The 16066-nt window shown below is 35.9% G+C and overlaps 1 protein-coding gene across 1 annotated transcript in view; it reads left to right on the forward strand.

Moving 5' to 3' along the window:
- Positions 1-2648: 2648 nt before the first annotated feature.
- The window catches only part of LOC129882729 (phospholipid--sterol O-acyltransferase), a 30566-nt gene continuing 17148 nt past the window's right edge, over positions 2649-16066 (forward strand). The window contains exons 1-7 of the mRNA XM_055957158.1: positions 2649-2984; positions 3504-3639; positions 5970-6114; positions 6678-6847; positions 6934-7010; positions 8485-8698; positions 8774-8948. Coding sequence (XP_055813133.1) covers positions 2769-2984; positions 3504-3639; positions 5970-6114; positions 6678-6847; positions 6934-7010; positions 8485-8698; positions 8774-8948 — 1133 coding nt within the window. The 5' untranslated portion in view covers positions 2649-2768. The remainder of the gene's footprint in view (positions 2985-3503; positions 3640-5969; positions 6115-6677; positions 6848-6933; positions 7011-8484; positions 8699-8773; positions 8949-16066) is intronic.

Here is a 16066-nt window from a genome sequence, read left to right on the forward strand (position 1 = left end):
ATTTTTATGAAATTACGCGATTTCCCCTTTTTTTCAAATTTCTGATACATTACTTGCTGTGCTGATACATCAGTTTTTGGGTGTAAAATAATTAATGTTGTTGGGTTATTTATGGGTAGTAACGTAATTCAAGCTATGATTGATTGTTTCAATCAATTACCATGCTAATTAAGGCAAAGAATTCTTTAAAAAAAGAAACAGATCTGACTATGAAAGAAAACTCAAAAACAGAGCATAAGTTCTAACAAAAATGGTGTGTTTGGTGCTTAGAACTGCAAAATTAGGGAAATAACAACTTATACAAAACATACTTTGGGTAGAAAATTCGAAGATATCCTAGTATCAAACACAATGAAGTATTCGAGAATGAAGGTACACACCAGTTGTTTTTTTTAAGTAGTTATCTACTTGATACATAGTTGCTTGATACATAACTATAGGATACATCAGTTTTGTATTTCTTGTTATCAGTATTACCTAATATATCAGTTCTGATACATCATTTTTGTATTTGTTACATCATTGCTGATACATATTTGTGATAATTATTTACTGCAAGTTGTTGCTTCATCAGAATATCTTTATTCTGTTTATGAGTCAGGTATAAGATACATTGTGTGTCTTGAAAGAAAAATATGCAATTGTGGTAGGTTTCAACTGGACGAGATACCATGTCTACACGCAATTGCAGTGTTGAAGAGCAAGAACATTACAGGCATACACCCATACTATTCTGATTACTACAAACCAGAGGCGTTGGCAAATACTTATGAATTTCCAATGGTTCCAATGCTAGATAAGAAAGATTGGTCTGTTCTGAAAGAAATTTTGGAAGAATTCGTCTTGCCACCAAGATACAAAAGGATGCAGGAAGACCAAAGAAAGGAAGAAAAAAGTACTCTAGTGAGAAGATAAGAACGAGCACAAATTCTTGTAGTCGTTGTGGCCATGAATGACACAACAAAAAGAGTTGTAATTTCATTCTCAAAGAGAAATGATGTTTTGTTATGCCATGATACATTCTATTTGGATCATGTACTTACATCTACATAGTTTTTTTTTACATTATGGGTTATTTTTGATACATATATCAATTAACCAGAATAGTAATTGAATATCAATAATTGATACATGGATAGTTGGTAATTATATTCATTGTAAGTTACTTGGTATTGATATTAGTTTCGAATCTGATATATAAGAATAACGGATATATAAACATTCGACTTATTAAGGTTGATACTTTAAAGGTTGTTGTACATGTTGAGACCGGTGAAACAAGAATTTCTTGATTTTTATTCAACTAAGTGAGACCAACACTAAATGATGGAGCGGATTTCATGTGTATCAGTGAACAATGTGAGTAAAAAAAAATTACAGAAGAAAACAGAGGAAATCGAAGAAGGTGAGAATGAAGTGAGATACCATTAAAGGAAAAACTTGAATATACCTTACTTAGATGCTTGAAATTGAGTAATAGATGGATTGAAATTGAAAAAAAAGAAACTGCCATCGAGGAGGCTGAAGAATAAGCGTGAATTTAGGTAACTGATACAAGGTAAAAGTGATGTATCAGTGAAAGAGTGAGAGAGTTAAAAAAAATAGGGATTTTTGATATTTTTCCAACTAGTTGGAGTATTAGTAAATATGGTAATATAACATGTGTAAATGGGTAATTTTTTCTTTTATTTTTCATTTGCATTGAAAAATCGTTTTAAAAACACCAAAATAAACCGAATCGAAGTTGAAAAAACCGAACTGATCTAATTTGGTTCGAAATACGATGCAATCTTTTTTAAAACCGAACACCGAAAAATCGAACCGAATCGAACTTTATCAAAACTGAATCGAAGAACCGAACGCCCACCCCTTATTTGAGATATATATAAACTTCCCACCACCTCAACTTTACGAATCAATCCACGGTCCTAGATCTTTCACGGTTGTAGAAGTGGCCATGAGTCACTTTCTCACGTCAGTAAAACCCACCGTACTTGGTGGTGGTCTCCTATCCAAAACCTCGCTATATTATGATAACACTAGTTAGATAATAATAATTTGCAAATAATATTCAGATTTAGAGAAAAATAGATGCATTGCTATTATTTTTGGGAAAGGGGTTAAGTTTGTTCATGCACCGTTCATAATTATAACTTTCTAATCTATCAAACTTCGGTTAAATTTTACTCTTTAACGAAAATCAAATCTAATTGTAGTTTGAAAGTATAATTAGAAATTAAGAGATAATATGATTTTGTTTCCTAAAATAATTTGAACACAGTTAAAGTTCATCTAATGATAAGCCTAAATATGAGAAGATTCGCTAATAATTATGTTTTCTCCGCCTATTTTTACATTTTACACGCTCTTCAAAAAAATAATAATTAATATACGTAGATTATATAATATTCATATTAATTAATGTATAGAGTTAGGTATTGAAAAATTATTTGAAAAAATAATTAATATTAAAAATAAAATAATTTTTTTGACATATTAAAATTATCAAATAAAATATTAAATAAATAAAAATGAACGGAAAACAAAATTAAGTAATTTCGGATATTACACTGGCAAAATTGTATTTTTTTTGTTTTGTTTTAGTCCGTGACCAAGAAAAAAACAAAAATAAAAAACAAAAAAAACGCAACATTGAAAAGTTTCCAACTCCCATCAGCAAAGTCAGTCAGTCAGTCGCCCCAAAGGTTCCACTTTCCATAATAGCAGTAGTTCCATGTGAAAAACGGATAAAAAAATTTCTCTAGCCAATGAGAGGAGGACACGTTGGATTCGTCGTCACTTTCATCCTCCTAGCTGCCGCCGGTAATGTTTGCGGTGAGTTCGCCGGCGATTACTCCAAGCTGTCGGGAATTATCATCCCGGGGTTCGCGTCCACCCAACTGAGAGCATGGTCAATATTAGACTGCCCTTATTCTCCTCTCGATTTCAATCCTCTCGATTTAGTCTGGCTCGACACCACTAAAGTAAATCTTCAACAATTTGATGTTCGACTCACAGTGTTCTTTAATTGGCTGTCGAGATGTTGCTATTGTTCACTGTTTATTTTATTGGAAATTTCATGCATTAAGTAAAAATGTAGATTTAATTAAGAGCAGAACACGACAAAAGCAAATAATCAATATAGGTAATACATATAATCTAATTTGTGGTATAAGAAAAATTGTTTTGTATTGGAATGAAATGGTCCCGATTATTCGGAATGGATAAAGAGGATTCATATATTCCACTCCAACTAACTATTTGTTTAATTACTTTTGGTTTTATGGTATGCAACATTGAAAGATATGATCTTGATTTGTAATTTTATTTGGGGAAATACCCTTTGCAGCAAATTACTAGATATCAGACCCATTCATGAGATATTGCTTTTTCTGCAGTCATAACAAATCGACTATCTGCAGTCTGGATCTTGCTTTTGTGATACAAAAGTACTAACAGTTTATATTAACTTCTTGTAAGTTAATAATTTATCTTTCTTACAGCTTCTTTCTGCTGTAAATTGCTGGCTGAAGTGTATGATGTTGGATCCTTACAATCAAACAGATCACAGCGAGTGCAAGTCTCGACCTGACAGCGGCCTTTCTGCTATCACAGAACTTGATCCTGGTTATATTACAGGTGTTCTTGAGTTATTCTCCTTGCATTATCATTTGCGCTTCTATTAAACTGGAATAAGGAATTCAAAATGCTAGGTCCCCATTAGACAGAAGTGAAACTGAACTGATTTTTCTCTGTGAACATCTTAAGTTACCACATGAATCTAGGCGCAGAGCTGGCTGAGTACTTTCCCTTGCTTAGGCAGCACTTCAGTAGGCACCAAGTGCTAAAGTGTGTTAGCAAAAATCACCGAAGTAGCTTCTTTTTTTTTTCTTCAAAAATCTGGAGAACTTAGGAGACCCCCGGGTTTACTGTCTTGAGCGACACCAAATAGTAAAATATTCACAGAAGCAACCTTAGGAAACATAATATGAGAAATAGAGATAGAAAATGTAGAATATAGTGGTTGGTCGATGTGAATTAGAAATTTAAAATTTGCATTGCTGCATCTAATAAAATTCTTTCGTTGGTATTTGAACTTGATTTACTTGTTTTTACTTTATAAAGAAACTAAGAAAATATTAACACTGTTTTTACTTCATATATTTTACTTAATTACAGTTGTTTCAATTCCTTTATCCATATAATTTTTGTTTGTTGTCGTAGCTATTTTTTCTGTGTTTTATATACTACTTTGTATGTGTATACCCATTTTTTCTTTTTATATGCACTTTCTTCAATCCACGCTTTAATTGTGCTTTATCTTAGCATTCAATGAGACCTTGGCGTTATCCTACAATTTTGCCTTTGACAACACTGGTCTAGATAGGTTCTTTGTCTTTGTTGTTTAGTTTGAAACTTTGAGCCAATTTTACATATAAAAAAACCAACCAGCTAAGTCTGAAATGAGTTTTACATGTTCCAGTTTTAGTCGTTTGATGTTTTTTTTTTCTGTCCTTCCAAAGTTTTCCTTTTTATCACACTATGTATATTTTGATTGAACGTGGTTGTTACAGAAGTGGAACTTAACTTTTTGGTTAAGGGCAAGTAAGATCTTTACTTCCACTACAAGCAGGATCTGGATGACAACATGTGCAGGCTCAATCAATTCCTTGCAGCAATCATGTTCATCTGTTCTTGTAGTTGTAAAAGAAGTAAACTAAAGAACAAGAAAACAAGCACCTAATCGCTATAGTGGGAGCCAGGGGCAGAGCCACATGGTGGCTAGGAGGTTCATCTGAACCTCCTTCGGCGAAAAATTATACTATTTTTATACATGGTTAAAATAATTTTTTATGTATAAATAGTAGATGTCGAACCCCCTTCGGCTAGTTCGTGTGTCTACTTCTTTTGATTTTGAACCCCCTTATTGAAAATCTTGGCTCTGCCACTGGTGGGAGTTAATGTTTATTCATATGTATAAGCAACCAAAGGCCAGAGGGGAAAAAATCACAAACCCATAGGAGGAAAGGGAAAAATACTATCAAAATATATATATGTAAAAGAAATATGTTAATGTATATACAAAACCACAAAGTGATGCGTAAATTGTTGATTTGGTCCGGTTTAGCATCGTTTTCCTTAATAATAAATCAAACCCAATGTTATTATCTTTTTAGGTTTAACACCAAATAGTACCAAATTAAAGAACAAATCAGTTTATCAACTCAGCTTGAGTGGTTTCTTGGTTTGGTATGACTTTTTGGCTTCTTTTAACGCTCCTAGATCCAGAATGCTACCAAGAAGTTAGAACAACCTCTCATAATTTCATCAAGTCAATAAGTGAAAGATGCTTTTCTAAACTAGTGGCACCCTTTTGCATTATGCATTGGGATTTTGCTTCCAGTAGCCTTCCATTGGAAGCATTCATATATGTGTTGTTCTTTTTGAAGTGTCCAGATTTATAAGTTCAGGATTCCTGCGGATGCTCTTTCTTACATGTTTGTTATGTGCAACTAGACCTGGGCAAAGAGCCGAGGACGGTTATGTTATGTGCAGTATGACAACTTTGCTCGCCATAAGAAGATTTAGCTCCTTTGTTATTTTTATTGCTCTTCTTCTGCATTTTCTGAGTTCACATTCTTTTCCTTTGTTTTATTTTGTTGAATTAGTGAGACATGGAACTGAATAGGGAAAACCTCTTAATGCACGACTTGAAAGCCATTTTTCTTGTTTGAGACCGATGAACTTCGTGTGCTGTCCTTTTTTCTTGGATTGTCAAGGCCAATTGTAGGGATTCTATTGTCATCATTTCTTAAAGAATACTGAATATTAAATTGCAAAGTCATTAACAGAGACTGGTCAGCGAAGGACAATTTGGCATAGATATTGTCGCTACTGTAGGGGCTATAGCTGGTGATTCTTTTACTTGTTTGGTTCTCTACTTGATCCAAAATTCCATTCGTGTTCAGGTCCTTTGTCATCAGTGTGGAAAGAATGGATTAAGTGGTGCATAGAATTTGGTATCGAGGCTAATGCAATCATCGCAGTTCCATATGACTGGAGATTGTCTCCATCAAAGCTTGAGGAGAGAGACCTTTACTTTCACAAACTAAAGTTTGTATTTCGAAATATTGTTTGTGCCTTAAATACAGATATATGTGTTATGATCTCACTACATAGTTTCTTTCCTAAGTGCAAATGATGAGTTAATTGGTAGAAAAGTCTAAACTTTCCAGTTCCATTTTCCCAGAGGAAAGTAGAATTATGCATTTTTTCTTTCATTTTGTTGCAAAATTTTTAGTTGTGAGCAAGATAATAACTTTATTACAATGGTTGAAGATCTGAGGTTGAATCCGATACAAGTTCCTCTTGCTTACTCTTAGGCCTGGGGAATTTTTTTCCTGCTTCAAATATCTAAGAATATATGACCATCGAAAACAAAGGGACTTTACAGTTTTCTTTTCCTGCCTTTTATCTCTTAACCCCTGTGAGAAATATAGGAGAAAAATATTAAAAAATGGATCTTGGGCCTAACTCAACCCCAAAAGCTAGCTTAAGAGGTGAGGATTGCCCAAGCCATATTAAGTGTTTGAGTGCAAACATTTCCGTTTGTACTTTTTTCTGGTAAATGTGTTCTATCTATCGAGGGATTTTAATCTCTTTTTCCTTTCTGGCAGGCTAACTTTTGAAACTGCTCTTAAACTTCGTGGTGGACCTTCAATAGTTTTCGCTCATTCATTAGGTAACAATGTCTTCAGATACTTCTTGGAGTGGTTGAAATTAGAGATTGCTCCAAAAGAGTATAGGAGATGGTTAGACGATCACATTCATGCCTATTTTGCTGTTGGTATGCCTATGCTAATGACCTCCAGTTTTATCTCAGGAATTAGGGATTGGTACTTATCTGGAATTGTTGCTTTCTTGTGGTTTCAGGAGCTCCTCTTCTTGGTGCTATTGAGACAGTCAAAGCAACATTATCTGGGGCTACATTTGGTCTTCCTGTTTCAGAGGTTTTACTTTTTTAATCCAACTTAAATTCCAATGCGGTAGGTTACCTTTGTACCTGTTTAGGACCTTTAGGTTGCGTAGTTTAGATATTGAAATTCTAGGTTGCGTGGGCACTGTTAACTCCTTGGATAGCTTTAGAGACAACTTTTTTATTTATCAAAGAAATTTGAATTTGATTTTTTTTTTTTGAAAGTTTCTTGTAATTGTTTGTTTCGTTAACAATAAAAAAAGTTCTAGTATTTATTTCATAAATTAGAACACTTAATAGAAGTTGTAAGTCTGGACATTCTTATTAGTTCATAAAAGTTGGCTATTAAGAGCCTCTCAACCCTCTAATTTCTAGCCGGTCACATATACCGGTAGATTCAAGAAACTACTTCTTCGGTAGATTCTCAAGGCTTATTCTGTTTCTCTTGGCTAGCCTCTATCTTCCTGAAATCATGAAGCTCCAAACTTTGCTGTACTGCATTTTAAGATTTATGTAGGCATTGTTTGTAAAGAAGCAAGATTGTTGTGATTGTTAACTTGTTAGTTCAAGTATTTCTGGAATTAAATATTGTCAAAACTGGCAAAATGAGTATATACACACAGCACACACATATACAATAATACGTATATGTTGTGTGTGTGTTTGTATGTTGTATTTCTATATATTCTTTGAACTTATAATTAAGACCTGAGCAAATTGTGTTATTGAACATTTTCTTCCTAGCTTTTTATGCACATTACCTTCACTTCGAAAGAATTGTGCCAAAAATGGGAGCTCACCTGCCACTCTGTTTCTATTTGGGCAGAAAAGTGTTATGTCCGGTGTAGTTGACAGCTAGTTCTGTGTTTTGGTGGACAACCTCTCTGTTGGTGCCTATGTCACCATATTGTCTACATATACATTATAGGAGAGTGAGAGCACATTAGAAAGGTAAGGAGGGCTCAACGCAAGTCATTGCCTGGAAAAAAAGGTCTGGGATCTGGATGTTATGACTACAGAGGATGCTTCTTCCACTTTATAATAGTGCTCCTGCATTTCTACGCATTGCACTTGCCATTTTTGCTCCCTTCTTTCTCTGTGTGCGCTTAATTTGAATGTTTCCCGATTCATTTTCTTTCTTTTCCTGTAATATATTTAAACATAAGAGATTGATGCCAATCAGGACAGTTTTTGTTCTTTGCAAAATAGCACGTAACACTTCTCAATGCAAAAAAGAAGAAGAAGATGGAATCTGGAGAGGCCTCATTTTCCACAATGTTTAAGTAAAAGTGACACGGTCACAATAAAAAAGGAAAGGAAAAATTGGAATACACGACTCACACTCTTAAACATTTATTACTCTTTGCTCTTTTTATTACAAGCCCTTTTGCACTTCATTGAGTAATGTATGGCACTGTTCATTATCTTGGAATGTCTAAAGATTATAGTTCATCTTATGCTTTTCGATATATGCATTGATATGACGTCTATGTTTTCCAAGTTATCAGGGGACAGCTCGCCTGATGTTCAATACGTTTGGATCTTCTATATGGATGTTGCCATTTTCAAAATATTGTACAACAGATAATGTATACCAGAGGCATTTCTCTGGCGTAAACAGAAAAAACCATCATGCCTACCATTGCGATGAGCATGAATTTCAGTCGAAGTACTCTGGCTGGCCAACAAACATAATCAATATTGAAGTTCCTTCAATTCGAGGTATTATCAAAAGGCCAACAAGCATGTTGTATCTTTAGCATAACTTGTGCTAATGGGCTTTCAATATCTTAGCAGGGAATGAGGCTTATCCATCATTTGTAGAAACTGCCCAAACCAACTCGTCTGGAATGGAATGTGGATTCCCGACGCAATTGTCCTTTTCTGCTCGTGAAGTCTCTGACGGTACCTTTTTCAAAGCCATAAAGGATTATGATCCTGACAGCGAAAGGCTCTTGCATCTTTTAAAAACGTGAGTCTAACAGCAAATCCTTTTATGCCATGCCACATTTTCTGATAATGTGATAAGAAGATAGTGTCCTTGATGTTTATAATGTAACCTATTCTATAAATTCAAAATATAGTTGAGCTTCTTGTTGAAGGAAACAATTTTTCTGTATCTTCCATGAAAATGTTGAGCTTATTTTGTTTTATTTTTTCTTTCTAGAGGTTGGAACATATGAAAAATATATTTTCTTCCTTGACTTGTCCATGGATGAGCGAGGTGTTGCAACGCTCAGTCACTCACACCAACTAGCATGTTTTTGCTAATATTTGTTTTTCTTGTACTTATAACTTTGGTCATTTCCTTGTCCAAAAAAAAATATCATGGTTCTATTAAGAGAGAATACATAATTTATCCCTTCAACTATGACACTATTTTTAAAAAGACACTTTAATTTTGCGGGGGTCCAATTACCTCCCTATTCTTGTTGAAAAAGTACATTTTTTCACCCTTATACGGAATGGCCCTCTTTAAGATCAATAAGGGGGTGTTTGGATTAACTTATTTTTAGGTGCCTTTGGCTTTTAAGCACTTTTTTGGTTTTGGAGGTGTTTGGAAAAGTTAAAAAGTGCTTTTAAGCCCTCACCTTTAGGCCAAAAAAATTTAAAAATAAGCCAAAAGCCAAAAATAGGGTATCCCCTACTTATGGCTTTTAGCTTTTGACTAATAAGTTACTTTTTATAAGCTTATCCAAACGGGCACTAAGTGACAGACAGGTGCGGACATGTGTCAAAATACAAAAAAAGACAAACAAACTATTTTTTAAAGGAAGATTCCACCCCCAAAAGAATAATCCCCAGTTTCCCCACCCATTGTAACAGGTATCTTCACTCCCCCACCCATTGTAACAGGTATCTCCACATCCCCAATTAGACTAATTACTTCTTCTTCTACCTTTACTCTCTTATCATTCTTGTTTTGTTCTTTTTGTTTTGATTAATAGTGGTATCTGTCTTATTCTTTTTCTTATTGTTTTTTTCCCAATCTTTTTGCTCCTTTCTTTCTCTTGTCGTTGGAGAAGATGACCGACGAGGGGATGTGACTGGAGAAAATGACCGAGAAGGTGATAGGAACTGAGAATTCATGGCTTCTCCCTTTTTTTTCCTGTTAATTTCCCTCTCCTTTCTTTTTCCACTATTTTAGGTTGAAAATAGTGACAGTTGCCGGAAATGATGACCAGAAAGAGATGATTTTGTCGCCGGATTTTTTTCCAACAGTCCATAGTTTTTTTTTTCTCCCCTCACCCCACTACATCTCCTAATATTAAAGGACTAATTCAGATCCGGAAAGAAAGGTCACCCGATCAAAATCCTTTCCAACCATCTTGTAGAGGAGAGAAAAGATGAATATTTTCAGCTTACGTTAAGCCCCGTTTCTTGGAATTTGATCATGTTGGTCAAGAGAAGAGCTTTATTCTGACAATTGAAGTTAAGGATGCTAATGCAGTGAAAGATGCATTTATTCTTGGGGAATTGCAATAGACTGATCGCGTTTACTACGTGAGAAGTCTGATCCCTGTGGCTTCTCTGAGTGATATTTAGCCATAAGAATTAGCTATAAGATTTGAATAATTTTCCTTCTTTTCATGATAGCTTTAGTGGATTAGTGTTCTAAGATCGCGTTTACTACGTGAGAAGTCTGATCCCTATGGCTTCTCGGAGTGATATTTAGCCATCAGAATTAGCTATAAGATGTGAATAATTTTCCTTCTTTTCATGATAGCTTTGGTGGATTAGTGTTCTAAGTAATTGCACTTTGGTTGATAGTTTACTTAATTATATTACATTTAGGGGTGGCAATTGGGCGGGTTGGGTCAAATTTGGGTGGGTCATAATGGGTTAAGACAATAGGGTCAAGACCCAACCCAACCCAAATTTATTTGATTCAAAACGGGTTGGGTCAAAATGTGTTAGGTAATAGGTTATATAACGGGATCAAGGCCCAACCCAACCCAATTTTTACTAAGCTTAATTGTTTTATTTGTTCTTTTAAACTATTTTAATACCTAATGATTTTTTTTCTTTATTATGGCTATATATAACATATCAAATTGAAAAAAAAAGTTTTTTAAAAATATTTTAACAAGATTTTCCATGAGCCAATTCGGTTTACATATCAATCCATTTTTAATGGGTTGAAATGAGTTGGGTTGAAATGGGTTGAGCTAATGAATGGGCGGGTCACTAGCCAACCCATACTTAAACGGGTTGGGTTGGATTGGGCGGGTTGGGTTTGATTTTGCCACCCCTAATTACATTTCATGATTATCCCGATTCTTGATGTTTAGTTCCATTCTCAAGAAAAAAAAGAGGAGAGAAAAGAAAAAGAAAAGTAAAAAATGTAGAAATATTAACATTTATTTAAAAGAAATGATAAAAATAAATATTTAATAATGTTTACTTATCACGCTCTTCAGGTGAGTGATTTACACTCTCTATGCCACATAGGGTTAGAAGGTGTTATTTATTTCATTCTGAAAAGAATAGGGGGTAATAAAACCTCCACAAAGTAAAAGTGTCTTTTTTTAAAAATGAAAAAAAGGTCAAAATTACCCTCGAACTATTCGAAATAGCTCACATATACCCTTCAACTATTTTTGGGATCAAATATACCCTCGCCGTTACCAAAGGAGACCACAAATACCCCTCCACTTAACGGTTGGCCGTTTAAGCTGACATGGCAGTGCCACATGGAAAAAAATATCCACATGGAAGGCCATGTCAGCCTCTCTCCCTCTTCCTCTTTAGTTAGGGGTATTTTTGACCCCTTTTTTATAATTTTAATTTTTTTTCTAAATTTCCTATACCACCACATTACCTCTTACCTCCACAACTCCACCCACTTTTTTTTTAATTATTAATTATTATTTTTTAAAATTTTCTACAACACCACATACCCCCAACACCCTCCCCCTCTCCCACCTGAATTTTTTTTAAAAAGTTTTTAATTTTTTTCAAGAAGTGGGTATAGAGAATCAAAAATGAAAACTTTTCAACATTTTTTTTGGAGGTGTGGTGGGGTATCAATCGTGGAGGAAGGGAGTCATGGGGTAAAAAATAAAATAAAAATTCAATCTACTTCATATTTAATTTACCTTTTATAAAAAAAATCATAAAAATTAAAAGTTTGAGTGGTTAAAAATTTAAAATTTTGGAGGGGATGGTAGGGTGTGGGAGAAGGGGGGAGGGGTCATGGGGGTGGGTGGTGTAAAAATCCAAATAAATTTCTTTTAATTTTTTTTTAAGAATTTGTTTTTGGGATGAGGTGTTGAGGGCTGGATATGTGGTGGTGTAGAAAATTCAGGAAAAAATTAAAAACTTTTTAAAAAATTGGCCGAGGGGGGTTGGGGGTAGGGTGTTGTAGAAAAATTTAAAAAATAATAATTAATAATTTTTTTAAAAAAGTGGGTGGGGTTGTGGAGGAAGGGGGTATGTGGTGGTGTTGGAAATTTAGAAGAAAAAATTAAAATTATAAAAATGGGTCAAAAATACCTCTGATCTAAAGAAGAAAGGGAGAGAGGCTAACGTGGCCGTCCATGTGGATAATTTTATTCACGTGGCACTGCCAAGTCAACTTAAACGACCAATCGTTAAGTGGAGGGGTATTTGTGGTCTCTTTTGGTAACGACGAGGGTATATTTGATCCCAAAAATAGTTGAAAGGTATATGCGAGCTATTTCGAATAATTCAAGTGTAATTTTGACCCTTTTTCATTTTAAAAATAGTGTCATAGTTGAAGGGGTAATTATGTATTCTCTCTTTTATTAACAAAGGCAAATTAGACATTGTCCTAACAAAGATTGGCCTGATTCAATAAACAAAGGGAACACCACCACCACCACCAACATACCAAGTGAAATTCCATTAGTGGAGTCTGGAGAGGGTAGAATATACACAATTACTACCTCGTGGAGGTAGAGAGACTATTTTCAAAAAAACGTCGGCTCCAGTGTAGCAAATCTAGGTACAAAGAAGAAGACAGTGAAGAAAATATAACAAGTAACAAGTAAACAGTGCAAAGTCTACCAAAAGGGAGCAAAAACAATAACAAAATATTGCGGTAATCGAAACACGACAAACAACATACTAGGATAGATTATTGAATATAATAATAAACAATGATAAATATCTAAAACAAAAACTATAATAATACAACTAGTACAATGTCAAACACCAACCTCCCTAAGCAAGAAAACTATATACTACTTTCTACCCTAACACGTGTCCTCTACGCCCTCCTTTCTAAGGTCATGTCCTCAATAACCTGAAACTGCGTCATATCTGTCTTATCACCTCTCCCTAATTCGTCTTCTGGCTACTTCTGCCTCTCCTTATATCCTCTATAACCAACCTCTCGCACCTCCTTACTGATGCTTCTCCTCTTCACACATCCAAATCATTTCAGTCTCGCTTCCCTCATCTTGTCCACCACGAAAGCCACTCCTACTTTATCCGAATATCCTCATTTCTAATCTTATCGCTCCTAGTATGACCACACATCCACCTCCACATCCTTATCTCCGCAACATGCATTTTATGGACGAGAGTGTTTGATTGTCTAACACTCCGCCCCATATAACAATAACGGTCTAACCACCACTCTATAGAACTTACCTTTGAGTTTCGGTGGTATCTTTTTATCAAACAAGATTCCAAAGGCAAGCCTCCACTTCATCTACCCCGCACCAATACAATGTGTGATATCATTGTCGATGTCCCCACTCCCCTGAATTAGACAACCAAGATACTTGAATCTGTCACTCTTAGGGATATTTCATGTGTCAAGCCTCACTTCCATGTCAACCTTATGCATCACATCACTGAATTTGCACTCCACATACTCTGTCTTGGTTTTACTCAACCTGAACCCTTTAGTCTCCAAAGTTTATCTCCACACCTCTAACTTAGCATCAACTCCAAGCTTGTCTCATCAATCAGTATTATGCCATCCACGAATAACATACACCAAGACACCTCATCTTGAATGTCTTGTGTCAGTTCATCCATCAACAAGGTAAATAGAAACAGACTAATTATTGGTCCCTAGTGTAACCCCATCTCCACATGGAAGTGCTCCAAGTCTCCTTCCACCGTTCTTATCCTTGATTTAGATTCTTTGTACATGTCCTTTATCACCCTAATGTAGGCCACCGACACACCTCTTTCCTCCGGGCATCGCCATAAAACTTTCCTCGGGATTTGTCGTAGGCCTTCTCAAGGTCAATGAATACCATATGTAAGTCCCTCTTCCTTTCCTCATATTTCTCCATTAATCTCCTCACAAGATGGATAGCTTTTGTTGTTGATCGCCATGGCATGAATCCAAATTGATTCTTGGGAATGGACACAAACCTTCTCACCCTCATCTCTATCACTCTCTCATTAACTTTCATAGTATGGCTTGGCTACTTAATACCCCTGTAGTTGTTGCAATTTTAGATATCACCTTTATTCTTGTACAACAGAATCATTGTAGTCCACCTCCATTCCTTGGGCATCTTAGCCGTCTTAAAAATGCTATTGAACAAGCTAGTCAACCACTCCAAACCTATTCTATCCGTGCTCTTCCAGAACTCCATCAGAGTCTCATCTGGTACTGTCGCTTTTTCCCCTGCTCATCCTACTAATAGCACGCTTCACCTCCTTAATCTTAAAACGCCTTTAATGCCCGAAATCCTGATGTCTCTCAGAGTTCTCCAACTCACCCAACACAGTGTCACTGCCCCCTTCTTCCTTCAATAGTTTGTGGATCACATACGCTTGCCATCTTTGCTTAATGAGGGTCTTTCTGCCAACACTTTACCTTCTTCATCTTTAATGCACTTCACTTGATCCAAGTCTCGGGCCTTACTCTCACTCTCCTTTGCGAGCCTATACAACTTATCTCCTCCCTTATCTCCTAGTTTAATATACAATCTTTTGAAAGCTGCCGTCTTAGCTGCGTAACTGCTAACTTAGCCTCTATCCTTGCCGCCTTACAAATTTCCCTATTCACTCGCTTCTCATCCTCATCCGTGCAATCCACCTACTTCACATACACAACCTTCTTTCCTTCCACTTTGCGTTGAACTTCTCCATTCCACCACCAATCCCCTCGGCATCCACCAAAATTACCTTTCGACACCCCTAACACCTCTCTAGCTGCTTCCCTAATGCAACTAGCTATCTTATCCCACATGCTTCTCGCATCGCCACTACTCTTCCAAGTCCCCATCACTATCAACATCTCCCCAATTACACGGGAGAGAGCAGGTGTCAAACCACCCTATTTAGTCCTAGGCTGGACATATACATTCTTCTTCTTCCTCCCTCACTTAATCTCCAATTCCATCACTAAAAGTTTAGGCTGAGTAGTAAGATTCTCACTTGGGATAACTTTGCAATCCTTACAAAGACGTCTATTGTCTTTCCTCAAAAGCAAGTAATCTATCTGAACTTTAGCCACCGTGCTACGAAAGGTAATCATCCTTCTTCGGAAAGCACGAGTTAGTTAACACCAACTCAAAAGCTCTAGCAAAATCCAAGAGCGAGGTTCTACCATTATTTCTAACCCCAAAACCAATGCTGCCATGCACATCGTCAAAACCACTAAAAGTTGCCCCAATGTGGCCATTGAAATCTCCGCCAATAAAAACCTTCCCGGTGATCGGTATTGCTCTTAAAACCGCATCCAATTCCTCCCAAAATCGCTTCTTGACCTCCTTGTCTAAGCCTGAATGCGGAGCTATGCACTGACGTCATTCAAAGTTAGCCCTCCAATGACTAGCTTGATCGTCAACATCCAATCGTTGACCCTCTGAACATCTACCAATTGCTCCCTTAGGTTTCCATCTACTAGAATGCCTACACCATTCTAGTTCCTCGGACTTCCTGAGTACCAAAGTTTGAACCCGGCCACGTCTCGAGTTGAACATATTCCAAAGTTGATTTTAGACATTTAATCTCTATTTTAAAACTAGAGTTATTATATTTAAAACTGCGTAAAATGTAGCACTGGCTACATATCAAGCTAAATCTGTAATAATACCCCCTTCATCTAGTTTTATTTGTCATACTTTCGACTTAGGCTTTCTTAAAAAGGACTTC

The sequence above is a fragment of the Solanum dulcamara genome, chromosome 3, assembly GCF_947179165.1.
Source record: "Solanum dulcamara chromosome 3, daSolDulc1.2, whole genome shotgun sequence".
Lineage (NCBI taxonomy): Eukaryota > Viridiplantae > Streptophyta > Magnoliopsida > Solanales > Solanaceae > Solanum > Solanum dulcamara.